General features: G+C 36.9%; 1 protein-coding gene and 1 non-coding gene across 15 annotated transcripts in view; both read left to right on the forward strand.

Moving 5' to 3' along the window:
- Positions 1 to 18,909, forward strand: part of ERC1 (ELKS/RAB6-interacting/CAST family member 1) — a 550,202-nt gene that overhangs the window by 224,963 nt on the left and 306,330 nt on the right. For all 14 annotated transcript variants that reach the window (XM_066258688.1, XM_066258691.1, XM_066258695.1 and 11 more), the window contains one exon: positions 10,995 to 11,130. In XM_066258688.1, coding sequence (XP_066114785.1) covers positions 10,995 to 11,130 — 136 coding nt within the window. The remainder of the gene's footprint in view (positions 1 to 10,994; positions 11,131 to 18,909) is intronic.
- TRNAG-GCC (transfer RNA glycine (anticodon GCC)) lies at positions 18,466 to 18,541 on the forward strand. Its single transcript has one exon. It is a non-coding gene; the product is annotated as a tRNA-Gly (tRNA).

Raw genomic sequence — 18,909 nt, forward strand, 5'->3', positions numbered from 1 at the left:
AACTATATAGTTACTAAAACCTGCAGCACAACAAAAAAAATTTTTTTTTTCCGATCTGACAAAAAAGTAGGTATAATTTTGACTCATTCACAATGAATGGCTGTTGTTGTGTTGCCTGTTGTCATATTTTATTTGACAGTCTAAGGGAAAAGAGGTCAGTGACCCTGAGTAAATAGTTGGGTATTGTATGTTTTTAAAAACTCTTGCAGCTCACCAGTTAAAAATCATTGCTGTAGGAGGATGATCTATTGTTAATCGCATTTTTTGCTTCCACTTGTCATTCCTTTAGCTTTCTTAAACAACCTTGTTGTTTGAGTGTATTTCCTTATTTATTTTCCTTTCAAGCAGTCCTGTTGCCTAGTGGTTTTGTAATAGGCCATACAAGCACAGGGTAGCCACACCTTCTGTTAACAAACTTTTCTTGAAATAAATATGATCTTACTATTTTGAATCATTTATTGGTAGGGAAAAAAAATGTGTGAACACAGACTTGTGCTGATCTACCTAACTCTGCTGAAAAGTATTGAGTTTTATGCTGTCATGCATTGAAAAGTGGCAACCATTATTTTTCTAGATAACAATTGTAGATACCACCTGGCAATCTACAGTTGAGGTAAAGGTGGCTATTTCAACAGAGAAGGGAGGAAAGACTAATTTACCATTATTCAAAATTTGAGTTTCTGAAGGGTCGCCAGATTTTACAAATAAAAATATGAATGCCCAATTAAATGTGTTCTGCTTAAGTGAGAACTGCCACTCACTATTTCTAGACTGTTGTATGAATTCCTTCAGTATTGCCTGGATTTTTGAATGTTGGCCTGTTGACTCATAAAACATATATATAGGGTGGGGCAAAGGTAGGTTTTGCAGTTGTTCATATAACAATAACACAATAATTAATAATACATGGACAAACTATGTGTTTCACGTACTCACAACTGTAAACCTACTCCCCCCCCCCCCCCCCCATTCAGCTTTGCTCAGAGTAAAGCTCCACAGCACAACTCTTTTTTTAGGTATTAGGTAATGTGATTTATTTGGTCAGTTACTTTATTTTTTACCCCATTTAAAAAACATTTTAAAATTAAGTTTATTGGGGTGACATTGGTGATCATATAGACTTCAAGTGTCCAATTCTGTGATACATCGTCTGTGCTTAAGAACAGTGTTTCTCAAACTCTCTCTCCTGTCATCTAGTGAATGGAGCTAGTTCAAATGCAGCTGTGATTTGGTTGGTTTGGGAGGGGCTTAGGCGGTTGCATTCTAACAGCTGCCCGCTGGGAGCTGGCCCTGGCTGGCAAGGCTTACTGCACTAGCTATGAATTAACATTTTCAGAACTAATTTTTCCTCCTTTTTAAAAAAAATTCCTAAACAGATAACATTATTCTCTGTTGATTTCTCGACAACAGCTCATATTTGAACTTTTTATAAAAATCATTTTCTACTGGTTTCAGGGTAACAGGCCACCCTTGCTTCTGTTAAAGGCATTTGAGGTGTGTTATGACACAAGTAAAAGAGGCAAGTTAAAATTTCAGAATATAGAGCAAAAGTGCTTTTTCATTGACACCCGTTACCATATCACTTTTGTGTATATAGAAACAGCATAACAAAGTGATGAGGAGGTGAGAATGTATCAAAGGGAGAGGAAAATGTCATGAACTTCAAAACAGTGGGCTACTTGAATATGGCTTAACATCTGTGGAGAGATACAAAATAAGGTTCTTGGCCTGGAAATCAGTGTGGTTCTGAGAGCAAACATGGCAGTAAATGAAATTAAATGTGAGATGGGACTAATTTATATGATATTCCCTTGCTAATTAATATATGTTGAATTGATCATTTAAAATATTTTTTGGAGAAGTTAAAGGTGTTTTTATAAAACCTTACATTGTTAATGATTTTACATTCTACATTGATATCTCTGTTTTCTTTTTTATTATGGATTATTTTCTTTAGATTGTTAGGGTAGGGATACAGTTTCATAAAAATAAAATCTTTCTTTAAAGCAGCTTTGAAATAATCCAAAAACATTTTAATTAGACAAAATATGTAAAACTATTATTTTATTTTTAGTTTCTTGAATACTTTTTGGCAGGTTAAATATGAAATTCTTATTTTTAAGCTAAGTTAGGTATTTAGGTAGTATTGAGTTTTTTTATATCTTAAACTAAATGTGAATGGAGTTACCCTTGGGATAGTAGAAGAAGGAGAGACTGTGCACAATGTATATATTCTCTCTATATGTAACATTTTAGTATAATGTAGATGTTTATATATAATATATATAATACTTTAGCAGTATCATTTTGCTTTTTTTTTTTTTTTTTTTACTGAAACAGAGAAAGGGATAGACAGGGACAGACAGACAGGAACGGAGAGATGAGAAGCATCAATCATTAGTTTTTTGTTGCGCATTGTGACACCTTAGTTCTTCATTGATTGCCTTCTCATATGTGCCTTGACCACGAACCTTCAGCAGACCGAGTAACCCCTTGCTCGAACCAGCGACCTTGGGTCCAGGCTGGTAAGCTTTTGCTCAAACCAGATGAGCCGGCACTCAAGCTGGCAACCTCGGGGTCTTGAACCTGGGTCCTTGGCATTCCAGTCCGACGCTCTGTCCACTGCGCCACTGCCTGGTCTGGCTCATTTTGCTTCTTAATGTAATTTTAACTGTCTAGTTTAAACTTCTGTTTGCCAAATAAAATACTCAAGTCAAATTTGATTTTTACTGTCCATTTCTTTACATTGGATTATAGTTGCATCCTATTTTTCTTAAATTAGTGTGGGAGATTTTTATAGCAGGGTAACGTATTACTAGTGTTACATATCTCTTTCTGACAGAGCAAAACAGCCAGTAGAAGTGTAGTCTCTCACAAAAATATTGATAATTTTTAGATAGAGTGGGAATAAGTTTTGAAGATATAAAAGAAGATTAATTCCTTTCCCAATTAATTTTGTTAGGTGTTTGAGAGATAAGAAGACATAAACAAACTATTTTTTTCTTTAGAGACATATTTTGGGTAGATTTGTCAGTACAAGGGATATACTTAGTTTCCTTCTAATGCATTTTTTCAACAAATACTTAATGAGCATCTATACAACATGAGGAACTGTGCTAGGAATTGTGAACTATGGAAATGTACCAAACTGACCTTAAACTCCAGGAAAGCACTTTTATAAGTGTAAGAAGACATGAATGTGGATCACTCTAAAATGGGGAACAGATTAACATGACATAAGATACATTGATTTAATGTGGGAGCTTGGGGGTGGAGTGTCAAATGACTTCACATTTACCTAAATTTGAGTTTGGATTTTAAGAAATAAAGGCAGGTATTCAGTTGGTTAGAGCGTCATTCCTGTACACCACAGTTGCAGGTTCAGTCCCCTGTCAAGGGACATACAACAATCAATTAATGAATCCATAAATAAGTGAAACAACAAATTGATGTTTATCTCTCTCTAAAATCAAAAGGAAAAAAGAAAACTCAGAGAAACAGAGGCCGAGGGAACAATAACAAAGTAAATAGGAGCAGAGGGAGCATGGCCCGAGTACTAGACCTGTGCTTCTTAAACTTTAATGCGCATTTATATCACCTGGAGATCTTGTTAAAATGCAGATTATGATTCTGTTGATCTGGTGTGAGCCTGAGAATTTTTTAACAAACTTCCAGGTGATGCTGATGAGGTAAATTCATGGGTCACACTTTGAATAGCAAGATGGTGGACCACATTTTACAAAACTCATTTTGGCAGATATCAATAGAAATTAAACTGTTTCCTTTCCCATCTTTGCTTTTCTCTCTTCTTACATATAAATTTATTCACATCTATGTGGAAAGAATTAAATCTGTTATTCATCGTTTCATTGTTTATTATACCATATAGTTGGGAACTGATAAACTGAGACTCTGATTTTAAAGGATTAATTCATTTATAAATCTTTCTAAATTCTTCCCTTTTCCTGCTTGAAGAATGATAAAATATATAAGTTCACTGTGCATTTAATTCAAATTAAATCAGGTATAATAGCAGTCAGAGAGTTAAAAAATCTATACTAAGCCATTAAATCTTTTTCTTTCTGGTAGCACTTTAAGGTATGGATTTACTAACATGCCTTTTCCTATAAACTCAGATTTAAATCAAATTATGTATTGATCTATTTATAAGTGAAGAGAAAGAAGTTCCATGTTTTACAGGTTCTAATATCACAGTATATTTATTCCTGAGTTATATTCCAGAAATGTTCCCCCGTTTTTAACATGTTTTTTGCCTTGTGTCCTTTCCCTGAGAAACAGTTTGAAAAGCTATTAGTGACATAAGAAAGTTGTGTGTGTACCTATTCCAGTTAATTTGTGAATTCAGGACCTTACATGCATTCATGCTCACATGTATATACACACAATGCAAGAAGGTGGAGGGGAAAGCTGTAGGAGAGGATTTTAATCCTCTCACAATTTTCTATACTTTTCTTGGTTGCCTCACTTAGATAAAATCATTTTATTTTCACATTTAGTTGTGTGGAGTAAACATGTAGAAGTAATAACTATAACACTGAGTTAGAGAAAGGAAATAGAAAATATGAATAGGAAATGGAAAATTAAAGACCAAAAATCAATAACTAAGGGAAACTTAGATGTGCCTTACTGGACTGCTTTCTATCTAATGTGATATAGATAGAGCCCTTTCTTGAGATACAATCATGCCTAATTTTTAAAAAATAAAAATTTAAAATATTTTAAAAACACTTTATATCTATTATAGAACATTCAGAAACAAAAAACCATAAAGAGAAAAAAATATTCTAAAATATTGCTTTTTAATTTTCTTGGTTATGCATGTGCACACTCACACATGCAAGGTGAGCAAAAGTAGGTTTACAGTTGTGAGTACACAAAACAGACTTTATTCCTATATTTTTATTATTGTATTCAGCTATGAACAGCTGTAAACCTACTTTTGCTTTACTCTGTATATGCTTAGGACCATGCTCTGTATTTAGCTTATATTCTCTATTTATTTATTTTTTTGTATTTTTCTGAAGCTAGAAACCAGGAGACACAGTCAGACAGACTCCCGCATGCGCCCGACCGGGATCCACCCGGCACGCCCACCAGGGGGCGACGTTCTGCCCACCAGGGGGCGATGCTCTGCCCCTCCGGGGCGTTGCTCTGTTGGGACCAGAGCCACTCTAGCACCTGGGGCAGAGGCCAAGGAGCCATCCCCAGTGCCCGGGCCATCTTTGCTCCAATGGAGCCTCGGCTGTGGGAGGGGAAGAGAGAGACAGAGAGGAAGGAGATGGGGAGGGGTGGAGAAACAAATGGGTGCTTCTCCTGTGTGCCCTGGCTGGGAATCGAACTCGGGACTTCTGCACGCCAGGCCGACGCTCTACCGCTGAGCCAACCGGCCAGGGCTATTCTCTATTTCTTTGCTTAGCATTTTATTATGCCTTTCTAGAATTGATGGAGGTAAGCATTAATTTTTTTTTAAATGAGGGGATGGGAGATAGACTCCTGCATACCATTCAACCACTATCCACCTGACAACCCCCGTCTGGGGCTGATGCTCGAATCAGCTGAGCTGTCCTTAGCACCTGGGACCGATGCTTGGACCAGTGGAGCCACTGGCTGCAGGAGGAGAAGAGAAAGAGGAGGAGCGAAGCAGATGGTGTTTGTCATGTTGCTCTAACTGGGGCTTGAACCTGGGATGTCTGCATGCTGGGTCGACGTTCTGTCCACTGAGCCAATTGGCCAGCATGTAAGCATTAAAATTATATGCCCAATATTATTCAGGTCACAATATAAAAATTTTTTAAAACACACACAAGTGGGGTGATGGTTGGAATAGGATAGAAGCAATGAATATTTTTTTTTCCTGAAACACAACTAAAAATACTCTGACCTACTTCTATGACTTAGGGGTAAAGTTATAACCAAAAAAGTCCCTTATTCTCAGATATAATTATGATAAAAATGGCTGAAAAATAAAATTGACCTTGATTGGATGAAAAGTGTATCCTATAACATCTGCCTTTTACCAAAAATTAGTAAAGTGGTTTTAATTCGGTTTCTTACCATGTGTCCTGGTGCTCCACGTGACCAGACTCCATTGCAGGTGCCAGTGTTGCCAGCACTAGCTGGAATAATTTACAGATGCAAGATGAAAAGAATTTGTACACCATTAACATTTTTTCTCCCTTGAAACAAAGAGCAAAATCTTTACATATAATAAACTACCAATGTTATGAGCAATTTAATTTTTAAAAAGAGCAGTTTGATTCATGGAAACAAAATTTTGTCCTTTTTTTGGTGTGTTTTCTAATGCAAAAATCTCAATCTCTTTTTTCTGTTAGTTGATATGATTGAGATCAGATTAATAAAATTAGAAATATTAGCACAGAAAACTGCATTGAGGAGATTCTAATATAGACATTAGTTCCATTTTTATTTCTTCCACTGGAAACTGGTTTTATTATATTTTCTGTGGCTGAGTCTTTTTGTAGACATTCAAGATGGCAGAAAGTAAAGATATGAAATACGACTTTTAAATAGTGTATTAGTATATCTTCCATCAGAGAATGACTTTTTATCTTACTGTGTAATTAATTTACTATTTAAGTTTGAATAATTTTTCATAATTAAAATTCAAAATTGAACTATTTAGAAATTATAAAAAGCCTGACCAGGCAGTGGTGCAGTGGAGAGAGGATCAGACTGGAACATGGAGGACCCAGGTTCAAAACCCTGAGGTCATCGGCTTGAATGTAGGCTTACCTAACCCTGAGGTCATCGGCTTGAATGTAGGCTTACCTACTTTGAGCACACCTCACCAGCTTGAACCCAAGGTCGCTGGCTTGAGCAAGGGGTCACTTGGTCTGCTGTAGCCTCCCGGTCAAAGCACATATGAGAAAGCAATCAATGAACAACTAAGGTGCCACAACAATGAATTGATGCTTCTCATCTGTCTCCCTTACTGTCTGTCTGTCCCTATCTGTTCCTCTCTCTGTCTCTGTCTCTGTCACACACACACAAAAAAAGAAATTATAAAAAAACATTTATTCAAGCATAGACAGAATCATATCCAAAATACCCAAAAGAAAATGTGTTTTATAACCTTCTACAGAAGATTTCACAGTTAAATTGTTTTTCACAATATTATCAACTGTGTTCTCTGAAAAACCTTTAGTACACACAACAATTAAAATGCCAGATTTTTTTCATTAATTTTATAAAGGTATGGTTGAGCTGGAAGAAAGTAAAGAAATTTATTTTTAAAAAGTCAAGAAAAAGACAAAGATACTCTTACTACTCGTTTTTATCATGGTTCTGGAACTTCTAGCAAGTTTAATAAAACAAAAAGAGAAAGTGAGAAGATTTAAAAAATTATCATTATGTATTATATCACTGTCTATAGAAAACCCAAATAATCCACAGAAAAATTATTTGAATTAGCAGGAGCATTTACCAAGTTTTCCAGGTATAAAACCTATATACCGAAAACAGTGTGGTATTGGCAGAAAAACAGAAACACTGACCAATGGGACAAAATCGAGAGCCCAGAAATAAAACCACATATATATGAACAAATCATCTTTGACAAAGGAGCCAAAAACACATAGTGGAGAAAAGAAAGCCTTTTCAATAAATAGTGCTGGAAAAATTGGAAAGCCACATGCAAAAGAATGAAACTTGACTACAGTTTGTTCTCCTGCACAAAAATTAAAAATGAACCAAAGACCTAAATATAAGACCTGGAATTCTTAGGTTATATAGAAGAAAACCTAGGTACTAAGCTCATGAACCTTGGTCATAGAAAACAATTTATGAATTTGACCCCAAAGGGAAGGGAAGTAAAGGCAAAAATAAACGAATGCCACTATATCAAACTAAAATGCTTCGCACAGCAAAAGAAACTGACAAGAAAACAAGTAGACAGCCAACTAAATAGGAGATGATATTTGCAAACAACAGCTCCGATAAGGGGTTAATATCCAAAATATATAAAGAACTCACAAAACTCAGCAAACAAGCAAAAAATTCAATTATAAAATGGGGAGAGAACCTGAATAGACACTTTTCCTAAGAGAACATACAGAAAGCCAACATATATGAAAAGATGCTCATCTTCGCTAGCTATTTGAGAAATGCAAATCAAAAACTACAATGCAATACTACCTCACACCTGTTAGACTGGCTATTATCAACAAAATAGGTAACAAGTGTTGGAGAGGCTGTGGAGAAAAAAGGAACGGAACCCTCATTCACTGCTGGTGGAAATGTAAATTAGTGCAACCATTATGGAAGAAAGTATGGTGGTTCCTCAAAATACTAAGACTAGAACTACCATATGACCTAGCAATCCCTCTACTGGGTATCTACCCCAGAAACTCGAATACATTGGTACATAAAGACACATGCACCTCCATGTTCATCACAGCATTATTCACAGTAGGCCAAGACATGGAAACAACCAGAGAACCAGAGTGTCCCTTGATAGAGGAATGGATAAAGAAGATGTGGTACATACATATAATGGAATGCTACTCAGTCATAAGAAATAATGACATAGTGACATTTACAACAACATGGAGGGAGCTTGAGAACAGTATACTGAGTGAAGTAAGTAAATCAGAGAAAAGCTAAAAACTGTATGATTTCACACATAGGTGGAATAATAAACTGAGATACATGGACATAGATAAAAATGAAGTGGTTACCTGTGGGAGAGGGGGATGGAAGAAGGGGTGAGGGAAAGGGTATAAAGAGGGACAAATATAAGGTGACAGGAAATGATCTGACTTTGGGTGATGGGTATACAACATAATCAACAGTTCAAAAGCTATAGAAATGTTTACCTGACATCTGTGTACTCTTATTGATCAGTGTCACCCTTTTAAAGTTAATTTTTTAAATAAAATTTAAAAATTAAAAAAAAATTAAATTTATAAGTGAAAACATGCCATAAAGCAATGAAAGAAATAAATCTTAGTTTGGAAGAAAATATTTGTGTAACATATAACAGATAAAGGATTATAATTCCTTATATATTTTGACCCAAATATATAAGGAATACTTACAAGTCATTAAGAAAAAGAATCCTAATTGAAAAATGGGCAAAACACGTAAATAGTGATTTCTCAAGTGGAAACTGGAATGGTCAAATACTGTCTTAAAAGAGGTTTAGCCTCAGTAGCTAGGAGCATGAATTTTAAAATCAGATGACATATCTACCAGATTGATAAAATTTAGGAAATCTGATAGTACTGTTAGTGGATCTATAGAAGTATAACAGGCACTGTTTTGTACTACAGACTAAGTATAAATTAATACAACTTCTTGGAAAATAATTAGTAAATTTGATGGTATACCTACTACACGGCTTAGCATTCAGTTTGTAGGCCTATACATTGGAGAAGCTCTTGGGCAGGTAATATCAGAATATACCTAGCAGCATTGCTTGTAACAGTAAGAAATGAAACAACCTCTTGACTGGTGGAGACGCACTGGATAGAACATTGACCTGGATCACTGAGGTCCCAGGTTCAAGACTCTGAGGTCACTGGCTTGAGCGCAGGTTCACCAGCTTGAACACAGGGTCGCCAACTTCAACACTGTATGATCAACATGTTCCCAAGGTCGCTGGCTTGAGCTCAAGGTCACTGGCTTGAGCAAGGGGTCTCTGGTTCGTCTGGAGCCCCCAGTCAAGGCACATATGAGAAAGCAATCAATGAACAACTAAGGTGCCGCAACGAAGAATTGATGCTTCTCATCTCTCTCCCTTCCTCTCTCTCTCAAAAAGAAATTAAAAAAAAGAAATGAAACAACCCAGTTCTACCAACTTGAGAATGTGTTAATACAATGCTGTATATTACCTATTTTATACTGCATTGAAAATGAAGGTGATTAAAAAAATCTTACATTACTCTAATTAATCAGTATGAGTCTCAAAACATATATTTAGTTTATTAATAAACTATATAAATTTCAAAAACATGCAGAATAAATGAAGGATCTGTATATGTAACAAAACTAACAAAAGCAAGGGGATTCTAAACACAAGATTTTTAGGGTCTTAGTGTGGAGGTAGTGATATATAGGATCAGGGCTTCAGAGGTAGACATGATGTGCTGTTGCTTAACCTGGGTTCCCAGATCTTTATAGCTTCATTTTCATTCATTCATTCATTCATTGTATTTTTCTGAAGTTGGAAACGGGGAGGTAGTCAGACAGACTCCTGCATGCGCCCCTCCGGGATCCACCTGGCATGCCCACCAGGGGGCGATGCTCTGCCCATCTGGGGCGTTGCTCTGTTGCAACCAGAGCCATTCTAGCACCTGAAGCAGAGGCCATAGAGCCATCCTCAACGCCCGGGCCAACCTTGCTCCAATGGAGCCTTGGCTGTGGCGGGGGGGGGGGGGGGGGGGGGGAAGACAGAGAGGAAGGAGAGGGGGAGGGGCGGAGAAGCAGATGGGCGCTTCTCCTGTGTGCCCTGGCCAGGAATCAAACCTGGGACTCCTGCACGCCAGGCGGACACTCTACCACCGAGCCAACCGGCCAGGGCTGCTTCATTTTCATTTATATATACATTGCATAGAGCCTTTTGAAAGTTTGAAAGATTTAATAATAATAAAATAAGAGAGTACAAAACATTTCTTAATCAGGTATTCTGCTGTTTTACAGCATTGATGTCAGGAGACTATTTCCAACCAAAATCACTGACTTGATTTCTTTTTCATGTCATTTCAAACTATCTCATTTCTTTTATATTTCTTATAGGATTTCATTGTGCTTCATAAAGAACCTGCTGAAACATTGTTGTTAGCAATTTGCTACTAGTGATAGGAGAGCACTTGAAAGTGTTGGAACCATTTTGCAGCAGTAATTGTTGGTTTTCAGCTCTTCCTTGGTGGCAGTGTTGTGAAACTGTAAATAAACTTTTTTTTTCTATTCCTATATATGTGAATAGCTTGATATTTCTCCCTCCTTATCACCAGGCAAGTGAAAGATCAGAATAAGAAGGTAGCGAATCTGAAGCACAAGGAACAAGTGGAAAAGAAGAAGAGCGCGCAGATGCTGGAGGAGGCTCGGCGGCGGGAGGACAGTCTCTGTGACAGCTCCGCGCAGCTACAGGTGAGAACACGGGCATCTGCAGGGCTCGGGTGAAGGGTCCTGATCCAGAATTGCATGTTGTTTTTCTTTTCATCCTTATCCTCCTCCTTTTCTCTTTCTAACCCTGCTCACTGCCTTCCTCTCAGACCGACTATTTAGCAATAAAGGACTGACTTTAAATAGAAAAGGCAAGTTTTATTCCACAGCTTTGTGAGGACACCTCAGCATAGGAAAACATTCACCTGGCTTCAGCTTGGTAAGTTCAATAACAGTTTATTGAATGGGTACTGTTGAGCTGTAGGGCAGTCAGTTGCTGCTTTTCTTCATTAAAGTGCATGGCTGGTCTAGGTTTGAATCTGTGTTTTACCTTCCTTCTTTTCATTCTTTCTTGTTTTCATTCTTCCTTTTCCCCCTTCTCCCCCTTCCTTTCCTAATTTTTCCCTCCCTCTTTAATTCCTTCCTTTTTAAAAATTCACTTTAGAAAAACTTCACAGTCACAAAAGACATATAAACTATACTTTTTAACTTCAAGGAAGGGATAATTGGTGTGTGAAACTAATTATTTACAGATTTAATTTAAACCAGGTTCAATAATGATAGTAGTGACCAAATAATAACTGCCAGTTATGCACCCAATCCTTGAGGCTAGGCCCTGGGCATTCACCATCTCTAACCTTCACAGTGATCCAGGATGACTACCATGTGGTGTATGTTTTACAGATGAGGAAACAGACGCAGAAAAGTCAGATTACTTAACCTGACTGCACAAGGCTTTCTAAGTGGCTCTATCATGATTCTGAGACTTCCTGGATCTCTAGCTGTCAGAATGAAGGTTTAAGTTTTAGAGAAGAATACCATAAACTTGCTAGAAACCTCTGAAACTTATGCTAAGACTGTTAAGCCACTGCCAGATTGTTTTTCTCTCATAACTTCTAGTTGGATATGATAGAGTGTTTATGTCATAATTGCATAATTGTGAAATCTTTACTAGAGATATTTGGAGGAGTTAGTAAATAGAAGCCATTTTTAGGCTTTTAACATATTCATTTCAGACATGAAAATCTTAATGCTTGTTTTCATTTTGTTTTATATAACTTTTATTAATTATAAAATACATACTCCTTATAGAAACAGCATAAATTTCCTCAAATGCACTGACTTTTGAAAAAAAAAGCAGCAGACCAATTTCTCTCACCCTTTCCAGCAATAATCAACACTATCAATTTTCTCTTCTTTCTCTTTTTTTTTTTTTTTTGGTGTGAGCCAGATCTGATGAGTGGGAAATATTTAATATTAGTTTTAATTTATATCTCTCTGATTATTAATGAACCTGAGTATTTTTCATGTCTTTAATTTTCATGTTTGTTAAAGTAATTCAAATATCTCTTCTATGGTGGCTTTTTTTTTCATGAATTTCTCATTTAGTTTTCCCCATTTTGAGAACATTCAAGTATTTATAAATATTTTTAAGATATTCTGGGCTTTTTTTCTACTTTTACTTTTTAATTTAAAATTAGGGTATTTTATGTGGTGATGGTCTCAGCTTTTTTTCATTGCTAACAATTGATCTACATTATAGGCAATTATTTCATTACTCAAAAGTTACAATTGTCTCTTATATTTTATGAAATTCTCTAATAATTACTCTGTTTCTAGGGTTTCAATTCAACCTCCCTCCTTAAACTAGGATTACATTATTATTTTTTTTTAATTTTATTTCATTTTTTTAATTTAATTTTTTTTTAGTTTATTCATTTTTAGAGAGGAGAGAGAGAGGAGAGAGAGAAACAGGGGGGAGGAGCTGGAAGCATCAACTCCCATATGTGCCTTGACCAGGCAAGCCCAGGGTTTCGAACCGGCGACCTCAGCATTTCCAGGTCAACGCTTTATCCACTGCACCACCACAGGTCAGGCCACATTATTTTTTAATTCTAGAAAATATTGTTTTTTTCCTTTTTTTCAATATTTAATTTTACTTATTCTTTTATTTAGAAAATAAATTTAATGAAAATACTTATTTTATGATAAGCCCTTCTTTATGTTAGCCCCTTATCTGTTTCATTTGTCTTGTTTCCTGCCTCCCCCATTTAATGTTTTCTACTACCAGTCTGTCTTTGTAGACAGTAAGGTGTCTTTTTAATCTTCTGTCGGTTGTTACGATAACAACAAAGGTGCTTACATGTGCAGGCTCTTACTTCCTCCTTCTATAACCCAAGAGATAAGCAATCAGAATATTTATTTATATATTATATATAGAGAAAACTAATTTAGAGAGGATGAATGACATTTTCAAAGTGATGCCCTGGCCGGTTGGCTCAGCGGTAGAGCGTCGGCCTAGCGTGCGGAGGACCCGGGTTCAATTCCCGGCCAGGGCACACAGGAGAAGCGCCCATTTGCTTCTCCACCCCTCCGCCGCACCTTCCTCTCTGTCTCTCTCTTCCCCTCCCGCAGCCAAGGCTCCGTTGGAGCAAGGATGGCCCGGGCGCTGGGGTTGGCTCCTTGGCCTCTGCCTCAGGCGCTAGAGTGGCTCTGGTCGCAACATGGCGACGCCCAGGATGGGCAGAGCATTGCCCCCTGGTGGGCAGAGCGTCGCCCCTGGTGGGCTTGCCGGGTGGATCCTGGTCGGGCGCATGAGGGAGTCTGTCTGACTGTCTCTCCCGGATTCCAGCTTCAGAAAAATGCAAAAAAAAAAAAAAAAGTGATTCAGTGTGTGATAGATACTAAGGATTATAGGAATGAAAAATGTAGCTGTTGGCTGTGCACAAGACACATGGATGTAACTCATTCAGATACAGTGAAGGGAGCACCGGACTACAGATAGGATACTTTGGATCTGATCTCAGTTCTTTTACTAACTAGCTCCACTACTTATTTCTTAACTGTCTTATTCCAAATGACAACCCAGAGGTAATGAGGATCCCTGGCATCCAGATTGTGACCTCTAAATATGATTCCCCCTGAAAGATGCTAGCAGTTCTTGGAGAAATGACTAATAATAGAATTCATGAGTGAATAGCAATAATAGAAAACCAGTTGATTGAAGATTTATATTTTTTAAAAGTTCTGTTTTTTCTATTTTAAACTTCTGGATATATATTTGGGTTTATCTATTGATGTGTTCATGAATAGGAGAAGCAAAATGAAGGAATTATTTTAGTATTTTAATGTTTCCACTATAGCATAATGATTCTAGCTTTAAAATACATTCTTATGTTAAAAGGAAATAATTTATACTTAATGTTTTGAACTTTGATGAGTAATGAATATTCAGTCTTAATCAGATGCCACCAAAGCTTAATAGTGTGTTTTTTTGTATGCGGAATCTAATGAACAAAATAAGCAGAAGCACAAAATAGAAACAGAGGCATGGACACATGGAACAGACTGACAGCTGTCAGAGGGGAGGGGAGGAGGGGGCTGGATGTAAGAAAGTGAAAGGAGTAGCCAAACAGAACAAGACACAGCAGTGAGGTGATAGCCAGGGGGGAGAGGAGAGGGGGCTGGGCTAGTGGATGTGAGAAAATGGGGATGAAAAGAGACTTTGCTTGGGGTGGTTGGCACATGATTCAGTGTGCAAATGAAGTTTTATTGATTTGTTCACTTGAAATCTGTATGGTTTTGCAAGTCAGTGTCACACTAATAAATTCAGTAAAAAATAAAGATAAATAAAACTTGGTTTAAACTTGAGGGTTCATTTTCACCTTTTGATATTCAGTGATTGGCAGTTATGGTGTTAAGTTCATCCCTGGCTTCACTCTGGTAGAAGTTACAGTTTGCCATAAAGTAGTAGTACCATTTTTTATTTACTTTCTTTGTTATGAAAATAAAATACATTTAAAAAACTACATAATTTGGGGTAGTGAATACACAATACAATATAGTTGATGTATTATAGAATTGTACACCTGAAACCTTTATAATTTTATTAATCAATGTCACCTCAATTAATTCAATTAAAATATAAAAATTAAATTAAAAGTACATAACACACAATGTAAATAATATTTATGATGTGATAATCTCATGGATATCATTGACAAACCAGAAATCATCATGTATAATTCTCAATCATTATTTTCTCCATTCCTTCACAGGAAATCCTATTGTGACTTCATTGTTCTTTGCTTTCATTTACAACCTGTGTATATATTAAGTAAAAAGTATAGGTTAGTTTTTGCCTGACCTGTAGTGGCACAGTGGATAAAGCATCAACCTGGAATGCTGAGGTCGCTGGTTCTAAACCCTGGGCTTGCCCAGTCAAGGTACATATGGGAGTTGATGTTTTCTGCTCCTCCCCACTTCTCTCTATATCTCTTTCTCTCTCTCTCTTCTCTCTAAAATGAATAAATAATTTAAAAAAGTATAGATTAGTTTTGCATGTTTTTCTTTTATATAGTGAAGTCATTGTATTTATTCTTTTATGATTTCTTTTGTTCAATATCATGTGTGAGATTTATTCACGATAGTTTCACTTAGTGGTTGTCCTTTTAGTATCCTTGCTGTACTGTGTGGGGTTTTTTGTTTTTTGTTTTTTGTTTTTGAGAGAAAGTGTGGGTGGAGCGCAGAGCGCATTCCTAGCAGCTGTGGCTGATGCAATGCTCTTGAGAATACTCCAGCTCCAGGGAGCTCGCCCACTGTAAGGAAGTGACTCAGCGCCAACTACATAGCTCTCTGATCTTTTCAGCCATTGGCTTTGAAGAACATGCTGTAACACCCTATAGGCTGAACCTGTTATATAAGCTAGTTTATTTCCTGAATAAAGTGGATCTGCGTCACTGAACCTGGTCCCCTGAGTTGGGTCTTTGCGTCTCCGTTGTCCTCACCCCCAGCAGGACTTGTCCACAAGAAAGAGGCAGGAGGAGAGAGAGAGAGAGACAGTAACATGGAGCTGCTCCTGTATGTGCCCTGACTGGGAATCGAACCAGCAACCTCTGCGCTTCCAGACGATGCTCTAACCAACCAGCTGTCTAGCCAGGGCTTAATTTTTTATTTATTTATTGATATTTTTTTTTTTTTTAGAAAGATGGAGAGAGGAAGGGAGAGAGAGGGAAAGGAGGAAGGGAAGTATTTATTTGTTGTTCCATTCAGTCGTGCATTCATTGGTTGCTTCCCGTTTGTGCCCTGACTGGGGATCAAACCCGCAATCTTGTCATTTCAGGATGATGCTCAAACCGAGTTAACAGGCAAGGACCCTGTGTAGTTTTTTTAATTCGAAATTCCATATTTTATCTTTAAAATGCTCTGAAGAAATAACTTTCTTTCCAATATATTACTTTTTGAATACTTTAGATAAAGCTAAAGTTCTGTTGTTATTGTTTTTTTGGAAGAAAGTGAGTTTGGAAAGGAATTACTTTGCTCTTTGTTCTTGGCTCAACATATTAAAAGTATTCTGAAGAGATTAAACAAATTCCTTACATATGAAATGAAAATTATACCCCCAGTTGGAGGAAATCTAGTGTTCCCACAGACTCTAAACACTGCATTTGTTTATCCTGATCTTAATTATGGATGCCCTTTCTAAGATATCACATTGCCACTCAATTATATCCTGTTCATACCTTTGTGTTTTGGACAATTATTACTATGATCTGTGTTAATCAATGCTCACCCTTTTTTGTTTGAGAAGCCCTTTAAAAATTATTTAAGTCCCAAAGTGATTTTTATGTGGGTTATAATTATTATATACATATGCAGTTTTTTATTGACCCAGCTGTCCATTTAAGATGTATTTGACAGTCACAAAGGATTTTAAAAATTATTATCTGCCTTTTTTATTTTTTATTTCTTCCTTTTTATTATATTTATTGGGGTGATACAGGTTAACAAAATTATACCGGTTTCTGGTGCACAATTCTACAACACAACATCTGTACAATGTATTGTGTGTTTGCCACTCAAAATAACTTGACTTGAGGTAGTGCACAAGGATTTTTGCAATATTGTTGGTAATTGCAAAATATTGGAGACAACCTAACTGCCCATCAGTAGAAGGGTGCTTGAATCCACAATGATACATCCATACATTGAATACTGGCAGCTTTTAAAAAGAAAGAGGATGATCTCTAATGATCTAATAGGGAGTGATTTCCAGGACATTCTGTCAAGTGTGTGTATAGCGGGGGAAGCACCAAAGATTGTATTGAATAGTATGCTATTCTTAGTATAAGAAATCACACATATATCTGAGCTTATTTTCAAAAGAAAACCGGAAGAATAGACTAGAAACTAAAGAGACCAGTTTTCTGTGGGAGTGGTTTGGGAGAGGAGTAGAAAGAAGGGGGAACCAAATTTTGGTTTCTGTGCACTTTTCTCCATTAAATGAACCAAGATCTTTTGGAAAAGTAGTTAATACCAGGGCCAGGACAACGTTGTGGTTTCAGAAAGTAGAAACGTGCTTAACAAAAGGATCTCTCACAAAATCTTTGGATCTTATAGTATCTTATTAGGTCTATATAAGACTATTTTAAGACTGGATTATACAGTGGTTTTCTACAAAGTGTTTCTAGCATTATCCATATGCACTTACATTTAAACTATTTTACAAGCCCAGTTGATATTCATGAATATAGGATATGAATGATAAAAACAGTGAGGCACATATTGGTTATTATTATTTTTATTACAGTGCCTCTTCTGTTGATACTCTGCATTAAGTTTTGCAAAACTTTGTTTCCCTAACTCAAGAATTTAAGAATGAAATCTTACCATTTCTAACAGTATGGATGGACCTAGAAGACATTATTCTAAGTGAAATAAGTCAGTCAGAGAAAGACAAATACCATATAATTTCACTTATATGTGGAATCTAAAGAACAAAATAAATGAACAAACAAAATTGAAACAGTCATAGATTTAGAGAACAGACTAATGGTTGCCAGAGGGGAGGGAGGTTGGGGGACTGGTTAAAAAAGCTGGAGGAATTGAAAAGTACAGATTGGTAGTTACAAAATAGTCACGAGGATGTAAAGTACAACATAGGGAATAGTCAATAATATTGTAATAACTGTGTATGGTACCTGATGGGGACTGGAAATATCAGGGGGAATAGTTTGTAAAGTATATGATTGTCTAATCACTGTGCTGTACACCTGAAACTAATACAATATAGTATCGAATGTCAACCGTAATTGAAAAACAAAATTAAAAAAAGAATTTAGCTTTGTATAGTTAAATTCAGTTTTGAGTCTGTGAGGATATAAAGTCAAATAAGAAATGTTTCCTCCCTTTCTATGAACATTAGATATGCTTATTATAACCTTTTTTGTGTGAATATGTCAAACGATATGTTACAGTACAATTGATTATACTCTATTTACAATTACATAGAGTAATTGCTGTATTAAAAACTGAAATTAGGCCCTGGCTGGTTGGCTCAGTGGTAGAGCGTTGGCCTGCCATGTGGAAGTCCCGGGTTCAATTCCCGGCCAGGGCACACAGGAGAAGCGCCCATCTGCTTCTCCACCCCTCCCCCTCTCCTTCCTCTCTGTCTCTCTCTTCCCCTCCCGCAGCCAAGGCTCCATTGGAGCAGTGTTTGCCCGGGCGCTGAGGATGGCACTGTGGCCTCTGCCTCAGGCGCTAGAATGGCTCTGATTGCGGCAGAGCGACGCCCCCTGGTGGGCAGAACATCGCCCCCTGGTGGGCGTGCCGGGTGGATCCCGGTCGGGCGCATAGCGGAGTCTGTCTGACTGCCTCCCTGTTTCCAACTTCAGAGAAATACAAAAAAAAAAAAGAAAAAAAACTGAAATTAGATAAATAAGTTTATATCGTCCTAAATTTTCCTTAGTCTTTTATGGCTGTTTC

The sequence above is a fragment of the Saccopteryx bilineata genome, chromosome 2 (genome assembly GCF_036850765.1).
Source record: "Saccopteryx bilineata isolate mSacBil1 chromosome 2, mSacBil1_pri_phased_curated, whole genome shotgun sequence".
Lineage (NCBI taxonomy): Eukaryota > Metazoa > Chordata > Mammalia > Chiroptera > Emballonuridae > Saccopteryx > Saccopteryx bilineata.